This window comes from Globicephala melas, chromosome 2 (assembly GCF_963455315.2).
Source record: "Globicephala melas chromosome 2, mGloMel1.2, whole genome shotgun sequence".
NCBI classification, from domain to species: Eukaryota; Metazoa; Chordata; class Mammalia; order Artiodactyla; family Delphinidae; genus Globicephala; species Globicephala melas.
Window position 1 is genome coordinate 162,305,956 of NC_083315.2, and position 20,565 is coordinate 162,326,520.

The window sequence follows — 20,565 nt, forward strand, 5'->3', positions numbered from 1 at the left end:
AAGTAAATGCTTAGGTTCTGTTTCTCCCTGCAGGTACCTATATCACTGTGGATTTTAGGTTAGTTGTGACCTTAGTTCTCTCAATAGTTCAAGAAAAATCATTAATTTGCAGTTTGTCCAGCTTTTTTTCTTATTATAATGGTGAGACCTATGCTCTTTCCATTTCTCTCCATCTGTCAACTGAAACTGGAAGTCTTTTTGTGTGTGTGATGGTCTCTTTTTAAACTTTTTAATTTTGAAAATTTTAGCATCTCTAAAAATAGAGTGGTATAATGAACCCACATGTTCTTGTCCCCTAAGTGCAACAATGATCAGTTCAGGGCCAGACTTATTTCACGTATATCCTCACTCACTACCTGCATCCCAGATTATTTTGATGCAAATACCAGATATATAATTTTATCTATAAATATTTCTGTATATATCTAAATATCTAAAAGATAGACCACCATACCATTATTATGCCTTAAAAATTAATAATTCCTTAATATCATCAAATATCCACTGTTCACATTTCCCCATTATCTCTCTCTCTTTTTTTTAAGTTTGTTGGAATTGGAATCTAAATAATTTCAACTAATTGATACATTTCTTTTAATCAATAATTTCTCTTTCCCCCACCTTTTTATCCCCCTACAATTTATGTGTTGGAAAAAACTTGAGTCATTTGTCTTGGCTTAAGGTTTTTGTGGACCATCTGGGTAATGCAAATTTAGGCTGCAAGCTTGTGTGGAAGCAGCATATGATTTTGCATTCTCAAAGGCCACTGTTCTCTCAGTGCCAGTGTTCAAGATGGGCAAGTTTCTTTGTAAGTCATCTAATTGGAGGGTCGCCATTGAGAGAATCCCAGATTCATGAGCATGGTCTCCTAGACTGTCTAGATTAGGCCCTGAGCTTTGTTTTCTGTCCCCTAGCAACTGTGATATGGAAAAACTATTGCCTGTTGGTAAAAGCCGTTTCATTTTTGACTCCAGCTCTTTCTATTGTACATGAAGATGTGACATATCAGTAGGCAGGGGTAAAGACTAAGGGCATTTGTTAATTAAGAGTGAACCTGGAAAAAAAAAAAAAAAGAGTGAACCTGGGTCCTTTTTCTCTGAGAAGTGTGGCAGAGCCATAGACCAGTTTTTAGTTGGGAAGTTATGTCATCATATTGACACTTTACAAAGACTACACTGGCAGCAGGGAAGGACAGACTAATTGTGTGACAGTTGCAGTATAGGGAAGAAATGATTAAGATATGATCTATAAGACAGCAGAAGGAGCATAAGGAATATATATTTAGGAGACATTTAGAAAGTAGAATCCCCAGGACTTGGTGACTGATCAGATGATATGAAGAGCAAGAGGCAGGAATTAAAGAGGTTTCCAGGTTTCTGGCTTGGGCAACTGGGAGGTTTCCAGGTTTCTGGCTTGCCCGAGTTTACTTGTTCGGACCTGTTTAATTTGAGATGCCTTTGGAACATCTAATATATTCAGTAGAGAGCTGGATATAAGTATCTGTGTCAGGAGAGAGGTCTGGGCTGAAAATAGATTTGGGAGTCATCAGGAAAGCTGTAAATATGTTTAAGAGTCCCCAAGGCTGTTTTATAGATAAAAGGACTAGGAATAGAGCTGCTTCCTTTAGAATAAGCCTGCTATACACTGTACCATCTGGGAATCTGTTCATCAGTATTTGACTCATGTATGTATTTTCATTTTCAGTGATGGTACTTTTTAAACATATTTTTTAAATATGTTTCTATTATCTAGCATTTTGAATATAAATCTATTTTGAGGTAAGGATGGGATTTGTTGAAAACAAAATATATAATTAAGTCTGTAAACGGACGATTTTTTCCTTCAGTCACTGTAACCCTGTAACTTTTTGCTTCTAAAAATAGTTCATTTATGCTTTTATATAAGTATATTTTTTACTCCATTTAGACTTAATAGTAATTTGCAATTTGCTTACATTTTTTATAATACTTGATGATAAATATTTAGATACATTCAAATTAAAATTATTATTTGGGGCATAATATTTTGATAATTGGGTGGGTTTATGATTAACAGTTACCTGTAGTTATAACCTGCATTTACTGAAAAGTTTGCTACAATTCAAAAGAAAGTGGTAACTTTGGCCTCTGGACATATTAGCTGTTTATATACGTGAGACCATGTAATCAAAAACTTTTTCTTTAATTGCCCACACTGTAATATGGGCTACTTATTTTCTCTTACATTTTGACTTACATGCTATCACCTCAGACACTTTTAAGTCTGCACCTTATACCTCACACACAGTTATTCACCACTCACTCACATCACTGGTGCAGCACATACCCTGTGATATTAAGATTAATTGAATATATGAATGTGATTCATGTTCTTAAATAAATCTATTTTAAAAGCACTATAAAACAGTGAAAATCAGAAGCTATCAGTTTCTTTTGTAAAATACAATTTGAAGCTTTTTGCAAAACAAGTGTTAATCAAAATTTTAAATAAATTGTATCTATCCTGTTCTGCACTTGAATTGATTCCTCAACTGTTTTAAAACCTGACAATTGGAAAATCTTTGTATACCATTTCTTCTGACATTATCCCTGAAAAAGATTGATTTAATACTCAGTTATTCTGTGATTGTAAAATTGGATAGGTATTTTTGACATAAAAACATGTATGTGTTAACTGTCAATGATTATCACTTTACATAAATTCTTAAATCACAGAAACAGTTTACAACAAATTGCATTAAAGTGAAAGTGGTCAGATTACCACCAGAATTTTTGTTCCATTGACAATAATTGATGAACACTTTTCTGATTTTAGAACTTTACAGTGATCTGCTATTTTAATGTTGGTGAATTTACCAGTGTGTTACACATTTTCTATGAAAATCATATCCAAGCTTTCTGATATTCGTAGTTAAAAATTATATAATCTCAAAAAAGCAGATAGGTACAGTTGGTTTTGCACTGTGTTCTACTGGTTTCCCAGGAAAGAAGAAGTAGGATACAGGGTAGGAATTATAAGATATAAAGATATAGAAAAGTTTCATGCCTTCAATTGATTCAAGAGCAATTTTCCCAGCCCATTTCAGACAGATGAGAGTATATTCCTGCCTTTAAAGACTTTCTTTGGTATTTCATTTTATTAAATAACCATTACTGGTAAGAATTTTCTCACAGGCAATCTAATGCCTTATGCATTTCTGCCTGCTATGATCCCAATTTGTTCTGTTCCCCAAGTGTAAATAATTCCTGTGATTATTATTTAATAGCCCTAAAAGATTTTTCAGATCATACTTAGAAATTGCTTTCCGGAGAGCCAGACTCCTCTGGTACATAAGCTGCAGTGTGAACCTAGTTTGGGAACACTTTTTACAACTAACGTGTTAAAGTCCTTAACTAAACACTACCCTAGTAACTCACAGTTTAATGCCAAAATACTTAGTTGCTTTGAGTAATTCTGCTTTATATTTGGGATAAAGTTGGAAAGCACTTGGAAAGGAAATAGGTGACTTGACCTATTTTAGGCTGTAGTCACCATATCTAGTTATCTGCAATTTCCTTGCTGAGGTAAATCAATATGTAAGTTAGCTGACTTGTTCATTACCATGAAAGGAGTTAAAATCAGCTTAAGATTCCTGGTGGTGTAAAAAAAATCTAAAAATGTATAAATTTCAAATGAGTCTGTAAAATAGATAGTGTGATATAATGGGAAGAGCATAGGTTCACCTGGGTTCAAATCTATGAGACCCTGCCCCTCAGGTTCTTCATCTGCATAGTAGAGGTACTAATTGTACCACCACCCAGAAGTTGATGTGATGATTAAATGAGTCGTACATGTAAATTAATTAGAACAGTACCTTGCACATAGTATGCACTTCGTATGTAATAGTAGCAGTGGTAATAGTAACAGTTCTTACTATTCCTCTTTTATTTCTACTCAAAGGCAATAACAGTACCTTGTGCACAGAAAGCACTCAGCTCCTTTCTTATTCAGCTTGCTTATCTTCCTCTTGTTTTCCTCCCCATGAGCTTGTAGGACAGATACAACTGGCTAAATCCCAGCCTTTTTCACTGCAGATTAACTTCCATGTAACTTCTTCTCTGCCATTTAATAAAGTGCCTCAAAGTTCTGTAAAGGATACACAGGTGTCCCTAAAGTCTGGAATCATGGACAAGGCATCTAGTCTATGGGCACCTAGTCTGTAAAAGAATAAAATATTACCTATACTCTTAAACCTTATGAATACCCTGTAGAAATAGTTCTTCCAAAGTTAAACCAAACATATATACAATGGAATACCACTCAGCCATAAAAAAGAATGAAATAAAGCCATTTGCAGCAACAGGGATGCATCAAGAGATTATCATACTAAGTGAAGTAAGTCAGAAAGAGAAAGGCAGATACCATATGATATCACTTATGTGTGGAACCTAAAATATGGCACAAGTGAACCTATCTATGAAACAGAAACAGACTCACAGACATAGAGAACAGACTTGTGGTTGCCAAGGGGGAGGGCAGGTGGGGGAGGGATGGATTGGGAGTTTGGGGTTAGTAGGTGCAAACTATTACATATAGAATGGATAAACAAAAAGGTCCTACTGTATAGCACAGGGAACTATATTCAATATCCTGGGATAAACCATAATGGAAAAGAATATTAAAAAGAATGTATATATGTGTATAACTGACTCACTTTGCTGTACAACAGAAATTAACACAACATTGTAAATCAACTATACTTCAATTAAAAAAAAATTTTTTTTTAATGGTTAAACCAAAAAGAAATAGAGCAGGCCAAAATGCCTTCCTTTCAAAGCTTTCCCCACTCATGAGAGGTTGAGAAAGAAACATATGAACTTCCCTATGGCATCAACCTTTCTTAATTATGTTTAAAATATCAGTTACTTAAATCAGGGCTCCATACATCTATACATTGTGAAGAGAAGTTCCTTTTCATTCCTTCAAAGCCTTTAAGTCACAGAGGAACTGCTGGCACTGAAGGTGGTCATGACAAGGCAGGAATGGGTGGATGCTGCCACCAGCAGTGGTTGAGAAGGGGATTAGTACTCACGATTGGTTTGGAAACTCAAAACTGAGATCTACCTCAGTACACAGGTTCAAGACCACAAATATGGTTATATGTTATTAATCATTTTTTTAGTTTCAGAAAGAAAAATGATTGCTATTGCTTATATTTAGAATTACATTTTTATATATTAATAATTCAAAAACTTGAATATAACTTCAAATACAAATTTTCAGGAACATACACACTATATTTGTAGAGCCCTGAGGCTCTACATTTTTTAATGTGTAATCTGGAGATCCCCAATTATCTGAATTTGTAAATGTAACTGATCACTGTTAAACCAAATGTTCTTAGCCTCCAGGAGAACCACAAGATGAAGATGCTATGTTAATCGAAGAAGTGAACAGATTTCCATCCTTTAAAAGGTCACCAGTAACTTCTTCAGAGCGACTACACTTAAATCCACCTAAATCTGATAAAGTCCTCACAAATGGTACTGAGAAGAACTCCAGTTCCTTCCTGTCCAGCATGGATCACGCTGCCTCTGGGTCCAGGAAATCATCCTCTGGAACCTCCTACGGCAGAAGGCCCCGGAGCACATCCCTAAATTCCCAGCGGTTTCAGTTAGTAATTTCAAAAGCACCCAGTGGGGACCTTTTGGATAAACATTCTGAACTCTTTTCTAACAGACATTTGCCATTCACCCCACGCACTTTAAAAACAGAAGCAAAATCTTTCCTGTCACAGTATCGATATTATACACCTGCCAAAAGAAAAAAGGATTTTACAGATCAGCAGATAGAAGCTGAAACTCAGACTCAATTAAGCAGGTATGGCACAACAGCCAATAGTAGATCCTTCAAGATGTGGTAGAAATTAAATAATATTCCTTACTTTATATCATGTACCCTATGTGCCACACTTAAGGTCTGGTAGTGCCCTTTTGATTAGAATGAGGTTAATGTGGCTTTTCCTTCTGCATGAATCACTAGAACAACCATCAGAGTAATTGTTGAAAAAATAAATAGCTATTAAACTTGTCAAGCTCCTTATAAACATGAATGTTACGTATTTTAATTTATTGTTTCAAACATGGTACTAGAACTTTTGTATGTTTTTAAATATACTTTCAGAGAATCCGTAAAATATGTCATCAGACAGCATTTGTGTAAATATGTTTATTGATTTATGTTAGAAATGGCAAAACAATGGGCTATATTGGGGGAGAAAAAGCAACTGTTTGTCTAACTACCCCTATGCTCCCCTCCCTGCAAGTACTCAGCAACAGCTCCTCAGGTATAATGTAGGCAATTGGGATAATTTCTGGAAATTAAGTATAATTTGCCTCAGTAATATTTTCATATACAGTAGTGCCTGGCACATAATGAATATTCATTAAAGGTTGCCAGATGGTTGAAGAAAGAAACAAATCTTGTAAAGTATTGAGTGTCAGCGGATTTGTGATTGTTTTTCCTAGTGTTATATAAATGAATACTTATCTGGTGCTAGGTTTTAATTATTTTTAAAAGTAAAAAACAATTTATGATTAGTATTCTTTTGTCTGGGTAAAGATAAGAGGTATAGTAAGATCAGTCTGTATACATTTAAAGAATTAAGGAATTAAATCTAATGATAGAATTTTTAAGTGAAGAAGAAATGAGGGAAGCAAATACAACGAATACTTTTCTGATTATATTTTTGACAGCTTTTGAAGATAATGCTTTCCTCTTCCCTAGTCCCATTCTGTCCAACTGAAATCCAGCTGCTATTCAAAAAAAGGAAAAAGAGGCATATGTAATCCAAACCATATCTATTTCCCGATTATATAATTAGAAATTACACATTCTACAAGAATAGATGCATTTTATCTCTCATGTTTGAAGTTTATTTTTTTCTAGCCAGTAAAGCTTATTACCACAGTGTTTATACTTTGAAGATTTAACAATAATTTCTTTTAAAATATTACAGCTTTCAATCTGATTTTGAGACAGTTGAGATTAAGAACTTCACAGATTCAGAAATGAACATAAAGCAGGTAATAAAAATGAGATTTCTTTGTGTCCTACATTAGAATTATAGCTGCTTTAACAGAACATGTGTAGCTATTTGGACTGTGAAGAATAATCTCTTGATGACACTTCTTGCATGTGATACAACCAGTATACAGAAGTATTGCTTGTTTACAGATGGTTATATGTCTCTGTGAGCGGCCAGGTGGATCCTGCCCAATCCGGGAAGTCATTTTTTGTTGGCAACTTTTCTAGGTGGTTGGTTGGCTGGCTGGATAGACGGATGGATGAGTAAAATACCTTATATGTTCTTTTCAAAGTTGCAGGCTTGGATCACTAAAGGAGCCAGAAAAGTTGTACAGAAGTTATTTTAGTTTCTATGCCTGTATTTTTTTTTAAAGAATTGCCACTGATTATATTATTGGAAATAATACATTTTATAAAAACAGATGGATATCATTCTCCTGTGCTTGCTTTTACTTTTTTCTAGACTGTAAAGATCTTTTTTAGTGTTTGTATTTTGAATGTTTAGCAATCATTTATTTTAAAATATTACAGCTTTAAGTCTGACTTTGAGATATAAACTGATTATTTTTATTTTAGGGGTATTAATCATATACTAATTTAAATTTATTGTTTGTGAAAAAGGTTTGTCTATTAAAATGTCAAGCAGATTCAGGGATAATATAAGCATACTCAGCTTCCCTCTTCCCTTCTGAAAATGGGTAGCGGATCGTAGTTTTCCATCCCAGCCATTAATAGCTGTTTGACATAGGGTTCTGCCATTTAAGGCCCAAGGACAAATCAGTTCCTCTGAGAGCTGAGTTTCCACTTCTAGAAAAACTTTACTTAATGTGCAGGATCATTGGAAGGATTAAATGTTGTAGGTAAAGTACCTAGTCTGACCCGGGCTCAGTAAATGATGGCTATGACTAGCTTGAGATTTAGGAAGAGGGTTTTTAGCTCCGTAGATAACTAAATAAACTAAAGCAGAAGTCCGTTTTTATGACATTGTGCTCCGAATGTTTATCTAATAACCCTGTAAGAAAACGGCATGTCCCCTTACTCCATAATCAACTTGAGGAAGCTAGTAAGAGTATTAGCTACAGTAGATAGACCATCCTAACAGCACTTTTAAAACGGTAAAGCACTACACATAAATTAGCATTCTAAAGATTAACTCAGATAATGCAAGTAAATGCTTGACACAGTATCTGGCCCCTCATAAGCGTTCTATAAAAGTAGGCTGCCATTATTTTTGTTTTTTTCTTTATATTGTTGTTCATACTGCCGGAGCTACCACTGCTTCTACAATACATATTTGATAGGTTGGCATTTGAAACAGATGGGCTATTTGAGTTTCTGAATAATTGGCTATTTTCTCTCAAGTTTACTTATTTGCTTGGTTTCTCTTTATATGTTTATTTGTGGTATTCTTTAATGTCATTTAAAATATTCATCATTAAAATATAAGAAATTGTTTGACCTTTAAATAAATTTAAGAAAAAAGTCTTGATTGTATGAAAAGTGAATTCTGAAACATCCTTTGTCCTAATATATCAGTCACATTTATCTACTGGGTATCTCTGTGCTCTTTCATCAACTATTTTTGGAAATTTCCTGTTTTGCTTTAGTTCTGCTTTCATAATGTATTTTTGAAGCAAAATAAAGATTTATTCTTCTCATTGCATCCCCAGGCATCTAGCTGTATGTCGTATGGTACCAAAGGAAAAATAACCCCTTTACCTTTACAAGGACATGAATTACCATTCGATGAGGTTAAAGACAGTGCTCTTCAGTGCTCCTCATCAAGGTATTTCACCTGTTTATATCTAACTGCTTTCCTGTGTAACAGACGTACAGACTTTGCAACATGAGGGGACTTCCCTGGCGGTCCAGTGGTTAAGACTTCGTGCTTCCACTCCAGGGGGCGAAGGTTTGACCCTGGTCAGGGGAACTAAGATCCCACGTGCCGCGTGCTGTAGCGGGGCGGTGGCAGGGGACAGACACTTCAGACTTGGAAACATGAGTACTGTTTTAACTGAATGCTGTCCCATCTGTTTTGGTATTACACAATTCAGTGGCCCTGTTAGTTTTACTAAGGAAGTATTACGAAGTAGGTAGTCACTAAAAGTGTAAATGAATTCATTTTGCTAATTCATTAATAAAGGGAAAAGGGACACAGGCTTGTATTATTTACTATCCCTCTTCATTATGAGAAAGAATTTTCCCCAAGACAGATCCTCCAGCAGTGATGCTAACCAGTTTACATGGCACAGATAGTACTGAAGAACCCTACCATTTGAGGATTCAGCATTTGTGCTTTTGAATATTCCTCATGTGCTAGTGCTTTATCTGTCCGTGCTTTGTAGAGGAGGCACTATTTTTTAAAATGACTCCTCATGTTTTGGAATTACAGAACACTGCGCCTAAATAAAAATGATAGGTTAGCAGGTAGTACAGAACCTAAAAAATGCCTTTGATAGCTTCAGCTGTCAAGTGCATTTCCAGTGTCAGAGTTTGGATAATGAGATGAAGGAGGTGGAAGGAAAAAAAGACTAAAGAGCAAGAATGAGACATCCTGTAGCAGACTGGAAGCAAGCACACACAGCCCTTCAGGGCCCAGGTCTTCCCTCAGGCCTTTCCTTAGGGATATCTCACCTGGAAAGGCTTTGTGGGGGGAGGGAGTGGCAAGGAGGTTTATTGCTGACTTCTCTGTCTGGAAATTCATGATGCTTTAGTACTCATAACTTAAGATACTCTCTTGAGCCAGTTGAGCCAGTCTTCAGTGAATATAAAGAATAACCTAAAGAAAGGGATAGTTATCTTTCCCAGTAGCTTCTATCTAAAAGAAGTAAAGTAAAATATTATAATTGAATATACCTGAATAGGAAGCTTGGAATTAACTAATGATGACATAACTGAATAATGACAAAATTTATCATAATTAACAGCTTAAAACTTTTTTCTATAGGGAGATATGTTTCCAACATCATTTATGCTTTAATCTTAGTCAAACTAATTGTTTATACAAGGTAAGTTTCATAGTACAATTTTTAAAAGGATCATGAATTTGTAATTATAAGACTAGTTTAAAAATCTCTCTTTGCTACTTACTAGCACATGACCTTGGCAAGTTACTTAGCCTTTCTGCCCCAGGTGAATTGTTCAAGAAGTGGAAAAAATAACACCTACCTAATATACCTGACAGGGTTTTTCTGAAGATTAGATTAGATAATGAATGTGAAAAGTGCTTTAAAATTCTGAAACATATTATTACTACCATATTACTGTATGCCAAATCATTGTTTTGTTCAAACACTCTAATTTTCTCTTTCCAGGGCGGTATGTCAATGTTCCCTGCAGCCTCCTTCAGGGAGAAAAATCTATTCTGAGTAAGATATTTTTGACTTCTTCATTCTGCTTAGTGGAAATGAAGAATTAAGACTCACACAAATTATTATTAAATTAGTCAGGATTGAACACTAATCTTTCTTTACAACCAGCTTTGGGGTTCAGTCGTATAATGCACACCAAATCTGAGAGAATGACCAGAATTTTCTGAAATAATTATTAATCACTTCATCTTTATGTCCAGTAGAAATTTGTCCCTACGTTAATAATACTTGCTATTTTTTTTATAATTAGTACCCATAATTTTTATTTTTATAAATAAAAATAATAAAGATGAGCTTTAGAGAAATGTAGGCTTGGTAGCTCAGGATACCATTCTTGGAGGTTTCTTACTTCACCAGTTTTTTGCAGATAAAAAACCCACTTCTGGGTTTGAATGTTGTTTTAGTTAAGCTGTATTTTTTCAGGGAAAACAATCTACTTTTATAGACTTTCATTTATTCTCAAACTTGCTGCCTGTGAATTGGTTTGAAAGTGTAATTTTTATGCAGTATTTTAATCTTCTATTTGATTTGCTAATTAACTCTTTCCCTTGTATTTACTTTTTCAGTAATTGAGTAGTTGCTTGCTATTTACATTTTCTATCATCACTGATTTTTAGCTAATTAAAATCAAACCTATAATAGTACCCTAATTTTCTTGTAATAACTTGTAAAATATAGTTAACTCAGAAGATAATATAACAGAGAAATGTGTCCAAGTAATTAAAATTTATTACTGTATATACACAGATTTTTCTTTTAGAATATTTTTCCTCATCTCCAAACCTTTTGAGGAAAAAAAATAATTTTTTCTGCTCGGTAAATTTCTCAACCTTAAAACAGTATGCTCTCCTAGGAGCAGGAGAGGATTTCATCGTTGAAGTTCCTGTTTCTCTGGATGACTTTCTTCCTTCCCTTCTGCCATGCAGAGGGACTCACACCTCTGCTGCTGGACCTGGTCAGGAGCCAGAGGAAATTTAAAATGCTTGTCAAGAACACGGGCCCCCGGTGGGTCACACCTAGTTGCCCTCTTGGCGCTGCCCCTGGTTGCTTTCTGTTCTGTTTTTTGTTTTGTTTAATCCTTGCTTATTTTTTACTTCCTGATGAATGTTTCAGACATCTATGAAGTTTTACTCTATTAGGGAATATTGTCTCATCTTTAATATCAATAAATATCCTTGCATAATTTGAGAAGGTAGATGTAATGTTCATTTTATAATATTCCTCATAATAATGTGAGATGGAAGTACATTTGTAATAGTACAGATATTTCTAATTAGGTACTCATGTTTCCTATCATTTTCAGAGTAAATAAGCAGTGATTTTTTATGCTATATATCACTTTGCCTTCACAGTGAAGAAGAACTGTTGTATCTGAGTTTCATTGAAGATGTAACAGATGAAATTTTGAAACTTGGTTTATTTTCAAACAGGTTAGATTTTTTAAATTGTATTATAGTGGTTGAATGATATATTAAATACTCTTCATTTGGTGTTAATTTTTTAAAGTTATTTCCACATATTAGGAAATGAAAATGATATTGCTTTCTTAGGGGATCATGTTCTTATAATTGTAATTGTTCTTATAATTGATAGTAAATTATAAAGGATGTTTAATTCATACTCTAAGGCGAGTTCACAGTTTGGGGAGGTAGAGAAAAGAATAGAGAGTTTGTTCATTAAATACTGTCATATCTCTTAAATACAGAGAACAAATTGCCAGAGGTGGGGCAGGAGGGGCAGAATGGTTGAAGGGGGTCCAAAGGTACAAACTTCCATTTATAAAATAAACAAGTCATGGGGATATAATGTACAACATCATGACTGTAGTTAATAATATCATATTGTATATTTGAAAGTTACCAGGAGAATAGATCTTAAAAGTTCTCATTACAAGAAAAAAATATTCTGTAACTACATATGTTAACAGATGTTAACTAGATTTATTGTGGTGATTATTTTACAATATATACAAATATCAAATCATTACATTGTACACCTTAAATTAATATAATAATATGGCAATTATACCTCAATTTCAAAAAAATTTATCACAAAGAAAAAGAAATGGTATCCATATTTTTTGTTATAAATTTATTTATTTTTGGTTGCATTGGGTCTTCATTGCTGCACGTGGGCTTTCTCTAGTTGCGGCGAGCGGGAGCTACTCTTCATTTCAGCGCACAGGCTTCTCATTGTCATGGCTTCTCTTGTTGCGGAGCACGGACTCTAGGTGTGCGGGCTTCAATAGTTGCAGCACACGGGCTCAGTGGTTGTGGCTCTCGGGCTTCAATAGTTGCGGCATGCGGGGTCAGTAGTTGTGGCTCACGGGCTCTAGAGCGCAGGCTCAGTAGTTGTGGCGCACAGGCTTAGTTGCTCCATGGCATGTGGGATCCTCCCAGACCGGGGCTCGAACCCACGTCCCCTGCATTGGCAGGCAGATGCTTTTTTTTAAATAATTTATTTATTTTTATTTTTGGCTGTGTTGGGTCTTCGTTGCGTGCAGGCTTTCTTTAGTTGCAGCAGGTGGGGGCTACTCTTTGTTGCGGTGTGCAGGCTTCTCATTGCGGTGGCCTCTCTTATTGCAGAGCATGGGCTCTAGGCATACGGGCTTCAGTAGTTGTGGCACGTGGGCTCAGTAGTTGTGGTTTGTGGACGCTAGAGCACAGCTCAGTAGTTGTGGCATGCAGGTTCAGTAGTTGTGGCTCACAGGCTCTAGAGCACAGGCTCAGTAGTTGTGGCACATAGGCTTAGTTGCTCTGCAGCATGTGGGATCTTCTCGGACACGGGTTCGAGCCTCCTGCATTGGCAGGAGGATTCTTAACCACTGTGCCACCAGGGAAGCCCCTGGTATCCATATTTTAAAGAAAACCATAAAACTGTCTTTATTCACAGATGACATTGTCACCTATGTAAAAATCCCATATAGTCTACAAAGAAACAAGCCAAAAAAATACTGTTATATCCGTTAGTTTATAATAGACTAGTAAACTAAATTTTGCTGTTTCTTTGCAAAGATCCATCATCTCTTTTTACTATTTGAAACTGTCATGAGAATCAAAAGCAAGCTTTTTTTTGGTTACAACTGTTACTAGTAACGTGAGGACAAATTAAAGGCTACATTTGCACACTGTGAGTGAAAGGGGAAGTTTGCAAAACCAGATTACTATTGTATATCTTAAGGAAACTGTGTGGTCCTGAGCCAGCTTATACATTTATTTAGCTGAAATTCATTTAGATAAAACTTTATGATATGTATCATAGGACCCCATTATGTATATGCTACATGCTTTCCCTGTCATAATAATATGTGAAGTGCAGACATTTTTAATGAGTTATTTCTATTTCTATATGAAGTTTCTTAAAGTGAACATTGTCATTATTAGTATAAAAAGCTACACCAAAAAGACCTGAATTTTTTTACAATAATTCTGTTTACCTCTTTATGTTAAAAAGGAATGTTTGCATAATGGGTGTAGAGTTTTAGATTTGCAGGATGAAAAAGTTCTATTGATCGGTTTCACAACAGTGTGAATATACGTAATGCCACTGAACTGTAGATTTAAAATTGGTTAAGATGGGGCTTCCCTGGTGGCGCAGTGGTTGAGAGTCCGCCTGCCGATGCAGGGGACATGGGTTCGTGCCCCTGTCCGGGAAGATCCCACATGCCGTGGAGCGGCTGGGCCCGTGAGCCATGGCCGCTGAGCCTGCACGTCTGGAGCCTGTGCTCCGCAACGGGAGAGGCCACAACGGTGGTAGGCCCGCGTACCGCAAAAAAAAAAAAAAGTTGGTTAAGATGGTAAATTTTATGTGTTCTTTTTACCACTACCACAGCAAAAACATTGATACCAACTGTAAATAAAAACAATAAAGCAAAGGTTAGAAGCCAAAACAAAAATGGTTGGCATGAAAAATGTGTATTTATGCTTAAAAAACTCACATTTTTCTTTTAGATTATAAGGCTGTTTATTATGGCAATTTTTATAGTAGCACCAAAAAATGTAATCAACCTACATGTTGAATAGTAAAGGTTCAGCTGAATAAATTGTAGAATATAATAGTAAGTTCTGTTCAGAAATTTTAAATGATGTTGTAGAAGTGAATTTATTGATGCATAAAGATGTTCAAAATATATAGTTGATTAGAAAAGCAATATAGATATCAAAACAGTATGTATTGTGTAATCCCAATTTTGGTAAAGAAATATATATGCATAGAACAGTGCCCAGAAGTGAATGGTCCAAACATTATTGATAGTTTTAAAATACAGAATACAGATTTCTTGGACTTTTTAAACATTTCAAATAATTCAGAAAAACTAAATCTAAGATTGGCTTATAACTTCACTGAGAGTAACAAATGGTAAAATGAAACCGGTTGATGTACTCCTGTGATAGCTAGACAAGCATGGTGTAGTTGAAAGAATGTGTCTGGAGCCAGACATATCTGGGTTTCATTCTCTTAATTGCTTGTGACCTTAGGGGAGAGTAAACCATCATCTTAGACTATGTCGTTTTCTCATCTTTTAAAATGGGTTTTATAATACCTTTGTCTCCCAGTATTGGTCATGATCAGAGACGTATAATGATTATTATTTGTCCAGCACAAATGTCTAACACTTAGTGGTGCTTAATAAGTGATAACTTTAGGTTTTTATGTGAATTTACTATGAGTGGAATTTTTTTCAAGTACAATTTGGAAGCATTGTAAGGTAACGCTTTACAAAATTCTTTGTAAAGAATTTTCTTTAGGGGTTTGCTTTTGGGGGGTTGTATATGTGAAAGAGAAAGAGGGGGGAAGGCTTTTGATGTTTGTGTATGTGTGTGAGAGAAAAAAGATAAAGAACTTTTTGTGTGTGGGGGGTGGAACGTCACTGAAGATATTTTATTAACAGAAATGTAAGTAGCATGCAGTCTTTTTAGAAGAAACATTGGCATCTGTTACATAACTAAAACATAGTGGAAGCCATACTAGCTTCCAAATTGGAGAACTTGACAGAACAGGGAAGGATTAGTGTTTATCTCTGGAAAGAAAAAGGGTAATCTAAAACATATTTTCCAACCTTTAGTAGTTTATTGTATGGCTATTTTATATTTAGTTGATTTTCTGATTTTGAGACATTAACATTTTTATTTATCATTTGTAGGTTTCTAGAACGACTGTTTGAGAGACATATAAAACAAAATAAACATCATTTGGAGGAGGTTTGTTGTCTTTAGAACTTCATTAGAAAATTTCTAATATAGAAAGAATTTTAAAGTTTTACCATACTCTCAATCAATGCATTAAGAGCAAGCACTTTTTTTCCCTTGTGCTTTTATGTGTACTCTGGGGGTGAGGGGTGTGGGCAGAATGTGGAAGAAGAAGTATGAATCCTGCTGAGGTTAGCAGCACTGCAGACAAAAGTAATTCAATTTGACTAGCTTAATTAATATTATTATTCTTGTATTTTTTTTTTAACTCCAGGAAAAAATGCGCCACCTGCTACATATCCTAAAGGTGGACTTAGGCTGCATTTCCAAGGAAAACTCAGTAATGCTAGATGATGTTGGTATGTTGCATTTACTTGATTTTGAAAAGGCTGAGAATTCAGAACAAAATGAATATAAAAATGAACAAGATTTAGCCATTCAACAGGAACGTCAAGAATACCAAAAAGCTTTGACTATGTTATTGTCTGTTCCAAAGGATGAGAACAAGATAGTCTCTTCACCAAATGAATTTTTCCTGCCTGTCTATAAATCACAGGATTCAGAAGGGGTTATAATTCAACAGGTAAATGATGAAATGAATCTTGGAACTTCAGTTTGGGATGAAAAAAATGTAAGTATGTCAGACAGTTTACTAGACCAAGAAACTTCTGTGAATGTCATTGAAGGAGACAAAGACAATGAAAAAGTCGAGACTTCAAATGAATTGTGTTGTTTTAGCACAGCACTCTCCCCGTCTGTTCAGTTATGCAGTGTCAACGATGGTAATCAGGACATGGAAGGACCAACTCTTAAAATCATGGAAATGAGCATTGAGGACCGATCTTTCGATGCTTGATCTTCATTAATAAATATCCCAAATGGCCAATAATTCAACATTCCTTTCACTTTTTTTTACTTTTTTTTACTTTTTTATATTAAGATTTGTTTGTTTTCTATGTTGTATAATAAATTACTGTACATTTAGCAGCTTGAAACAGCACACATGTATTATTTATCCCACAGTTTCTGTGGACCAAGAGTCTGAGCACAGCGTAGATGGGTCCTGTGCCCTTGGTCTCACAAATCTATGATCCAGGTGTTGGCTTGGGCTGTGGTCTCATCTGGAGGCTGGACTGGGGGTAGATTCTGCTTCCACACTGTTTTCAGGTTGTTGGCATAATTTCTTTCCTTGTAACTTTAGGTTTGAGGGCTTTAGATTCTTGCCGGCTGCGGCCGTTGGCCACCCTCAGCGACTAGAGGCTGCCTGCCATTCCCTGTTACTTGGTCCTCTCCATAGACAGCTCACAGCCTGGCTGCTTGCTTCTCTAAGGCTAATAGGAGAAAGAGAGAGACTGCTAGCAAGATGGAGTCTCATAAAACGTAATCATAACATGATCACAGGAATGATTTCTATCACCTTTGCCATATTCTTTTGGTTAAAAGCAAGTCACAGGTCCTACCCCCACTTAAGAGGTAGGATACAAGGGTGTGAATGCCAGAAAGTGAGAATCACTGGGGTCTCCTTAGGATCTGTTGGCCACAATTTCTAAAGTTCCTTTATAGGGGAACATATTTTGCTCAGATATACGTGGTTTTGTAGGCAGTGGGAAAGGGCCTGTGATCTGGAGTGGCTATTGAAACATTAAGCCTCGGCTACAGTATCTGTAATTTTCTTTCTTCTCACTCTCCTGCATTATCTAAAGTGTCAAGGCCTTTCTAGTTATCAGTGAGCTAGGATGGCCTGTCAGCTATCTGAAAAATCATCCCTTCTTGTGACGGAAAACGTTCTACCAGAAATAGTCTGATACCCTCCCCTTGCCCTTGTAGTTCATGAATGGGGTCCTTACTATTCCAGTGTGCCTCAGAAGACTCATCTTTACTTATGTCTTTTCAACCACTCACGATATTGTAACTAAATATTTGAGTGCCTGTTATATACGAAGTTTCATGCCTAGGCACCATGGGGGGTAAAACGATGAAACAGAATAATGATGATAACCCAAGTGTTCTTCTAGAAACTTGGCAATTTCCTCCAAGTATTGCGTTCCTCAGGCTTTTATCATGCTTTGCCCACACAAGTGTTTCCCAGAAGGTGGTGCCTACCACTGGAGATTTAGAGCTGATTTCTGGTGGTAGATGGGTGACAGGTTCGTCTCATGTGTGGGAAGCTGTGTTCAGGATCCAGGCTTAGGGACTACCTGCAAAATATAATATGCAAGTACATGTCAAGTACTGCCAACTTTTTCCATCGATTTTCTCTCAAACACTGAAAATCATGATGCTCTGTTCTGTGAATAGCTGAAGCTAATATAACATGGTGGGGCTGGGTGCCCAAGCCAATTCTGCCCCAATATCTTGTGCCCCAAGTCACGCTGCTGCAGTCCTTCCTCGGCTCCACCTACCCTCTGCTCTCACCTCTGGAATTCTTACCTTACGCCCTAAACAACCCCTCCTTTCCCCACCCTGCAGTCCTCTTTCACCGGCTAAAATATCCCAGCAGTATTCTTGCCTCCCAGCCTGGGTCTCCCCATCAGTCATACTTCACCCCTCTGCTTGCTTCTTGGACTCCTCCTTTCAGGCCCCGGGGCTACTTTCTTTAGTCTCAGCCTCACTCTGCCACAAACCCCCCACGCCGCTATCCATGTAAGTACCTCAGATTCACTGCCCTGGTTCAGATTTTCCTCCCTGTGCTGAAGCTGCCATCCTGTTCAAGGCCTTCTCAGTAACTACCTTCTTGCTGCTCGTCCACCCTTTGGGCCCCGCTTCAGACTACTGTTGCCTGCCCTGCTTTGACATGTCCCGTCTTCTCTACCATCCAACTCTGGGTACAGCTTTTTGTTTCTGGGGCCATGAGCCATCCTAACTTTTATACCTGTTAGGGTATCCTGTTGTTATCCTCAGGTTTTCCTGTAAAATTTAAGTTTAAAGAGATGAGTTGGTTTAAAAACACATTAAAAGTGGTTCTCAGATGGTAAAAGTTGTGTAAAGGTAGGAAGTGAATGGTAAGTTTGGGAAACACTGGCTTAGACCCGAAGCAGACGTTAATTTATATCTTTCCCTCTACTTCTCCCACAGCCCATCTGACTAGTAGCATCATGATGAGTGAGCCTTTTGAGCCAAACTGCTCAGGTTTGATCCTTATGAGCTGCGACTTTAAGCTGGTTACTGAGCTTCCTTCTGCTTTTCATTTGTTGGATGGGAGTACCTAATTATAGAGCCTTCATCGCAGGGCTGTAAGGACTTAAATAGGTTGTATAAGAATTAAAGACTCACAGGCTGTTATTATTTTAAAACAGACCATGTCACTCCCTTCTTTAAAAAACAAAACAAATCTTTGAGAGTTTCCTCTTGCTAACAAGAAAACGTACAGACCCCTTTGAATTTTTCATAAAGTCATGTTTTCCTCCCAATTCATCTCTTGCCATGTTCTCCCAAGCATCCTAAGTGTCTGTCACATCTAATTATTTGTTCCCTAAACATACAGAGGTTTGTCCTCTCTCTCTATGCCTTTGCACTTGCTATCTGCTCCAAATATCATCTCCCCTCTACTGCCCTTGGGAGCCTTTGACAGCCCAGATTGAATGTAACACTGAAACCTTGAGTGATAGTTGCAACAAATGTACCCCCTGCTCTGGGTGAGATCTTTCATACCTACCATACGAATTATAATATTGTTTACGAACGCACCTGGTCTCTGTCTAGACTATGGGCTTCTCAAAAGAAAGGACCTGTTTTCTCTTTGGATCCCCAAAGCATGAATGCATTTGTTCATGGAGGGAGATAGTTTGACCTTGAGGGGATGTTTAGCTCCAGACAAGGTTATAGGGAAAACAGGACAGATATTTTCTCCTCTCTTTATACTCAGAGTGCCAATTTCCCATAAAGAAGGAGCAATGTAGCAAATTGCTAAATTACATGAAAATTTCCTCATTTTCTCACTTTTAAAATGGTTTAAAATATAAATTAGCCTCTTCCTGAGAAGCCTTAAAAAGTTACATTTTTCCCCATGAAGCCAGTTAGAAAAGATCAGAATAGATTTTATGGGGCAAGATGACAATTTGCCAAGTGGATTAATTAGCTGTGTGGTTGCCAATGAATTACTTTATCCTGGGCCTTTGTTTAAAAAGGTTTGGATTAGATGATCCAAAGATTTCTCTTAGTTTTAATACGCCAAAGTTAGTCTTAGCTTAATTCTTAGGGTCTTTAGAAATTAAAAGTGAAATAAATTACACCTAGAAGTGGAAATTCCTCTTCACCCTTCATGTGCTAGTATAGTTCTGGAAAGCAGTCTGCTAAATTGATTCACTTTTTGGTGATAGAATATGCCACCTAGCATGATACTTTTCCCAGAACTTTTAAAAGCAGCAGATGCAGCCGGTAATGGCATAGCCCCAAAAAGCAAATCTGTATGTTGAATTCCAAGGCCAGGAAGAAGATGCTTTTGAATTGGGATAAGAAAAGGTTTGCGCCGAAGCCAACCTTGTTGCCTTGAGAAGTGTCTTGTACCAACGTTCAGGTTTTGAGGCAAAAATGCCTAGCAGTGCTGGGTGCGAGTGTTCCATACCTTCCAAGATGTTAAAACCGGTGGGGTTGAGATGGGCCAAGATGGCAGAGTAGAAAGACCCTGAGCTCACCTTCTCTCATGGGCACACCAAAATTACAGCTATTTACAGAACAACCATGAAAAATACCAGAACCTACAAGAAAAGATCTACTACAACTAAAGAGTAGAAAGAATCACGAGATGGGTAGGAGGGGTGGAGTCAAGTCCCATATCCCCAGGTGCGCAACCCACAAATGGGAGAATAATTATAATTGCAGAGGTTCTCCCCAAGGAGCAAGGGGTCTGGACCCCACATCGGGCTCCCCAGCCCAGGATCCTGCACCAGGAAGATGAACCCCCAGAACGTTTGGCTTTGAAGGCCAGCAGGGCTTACTTG

The 20,565-nt window shown here is 36.8% G+C and overlaps 1 protein-coding gene and 1 long non-coding RNA gene across 8 annotated transcripts in view; one reads left to right on the top strand and one right to left on the bottom strand.

Moving 5' to 3' along the window:
• The window catches only part of SPATA7 (spermatogenesis associated 7), a 35,985-nt gene extending 19,349 nt beyond the window's left edge, over window positions 1–16,636 (top strand). For 5 of the 7 annotated variants that reach the window (XM_060295154.2, XM_060295156.1, XM_030883655.3 and 2 more), the window contains 7 exons: window positions 5,384–5,859; window positions 6,998–7,064; window positions 8,736–8,851; window positions 10,380–10,433; window positions 11,789–11,866; window positions 15,580–15,637; window positions 15,900–16,635. In XM_060295154.2, the coding sequence (XP_060151137.1) occupies window positions 5,384–5,859; window positions 6,998–7,064; window positions 8,736–8,851; window positions 10,380–10,433; window positions 11,789–11,866; window positions 15,580–15,637; window positions 15,900–16,481 (1,431 nt within the window). In that variant the 3' untranslated portion in view covers window positions 16,482–16,635. Of the gene's footprint in view, window positions 1–5,383; window positions 5,860–6,997; window positions 7,065–8,735; window positions 8,852–10,379; window positions 10,434–11,788; window positions 11,867–15,579; window positions 15,638–15,899 lie in introns of all 7 variants that reach the window. The other 2 variants (XM_030883652.2, XM_030883650.3) reach the window with 1 other exon arrangement.
• On the bottom strand, window positions 14,208–20,331 carry LOC132596883 (uncharacterized). The gene is made up of 3 exons (XR_009563182.1): window positions 18,498–20,331; window positions 17,729–17,823; window positions 14,208–16,956 (listed from the first exon to the last, which is right to left on the bottom strand). It is a non-coding gene; the product is annotated as an uncharacterized lncRNA (long non-coding RNA).
• Window positions 20,332–20,565: the final 234 nt, after the last annotated feature.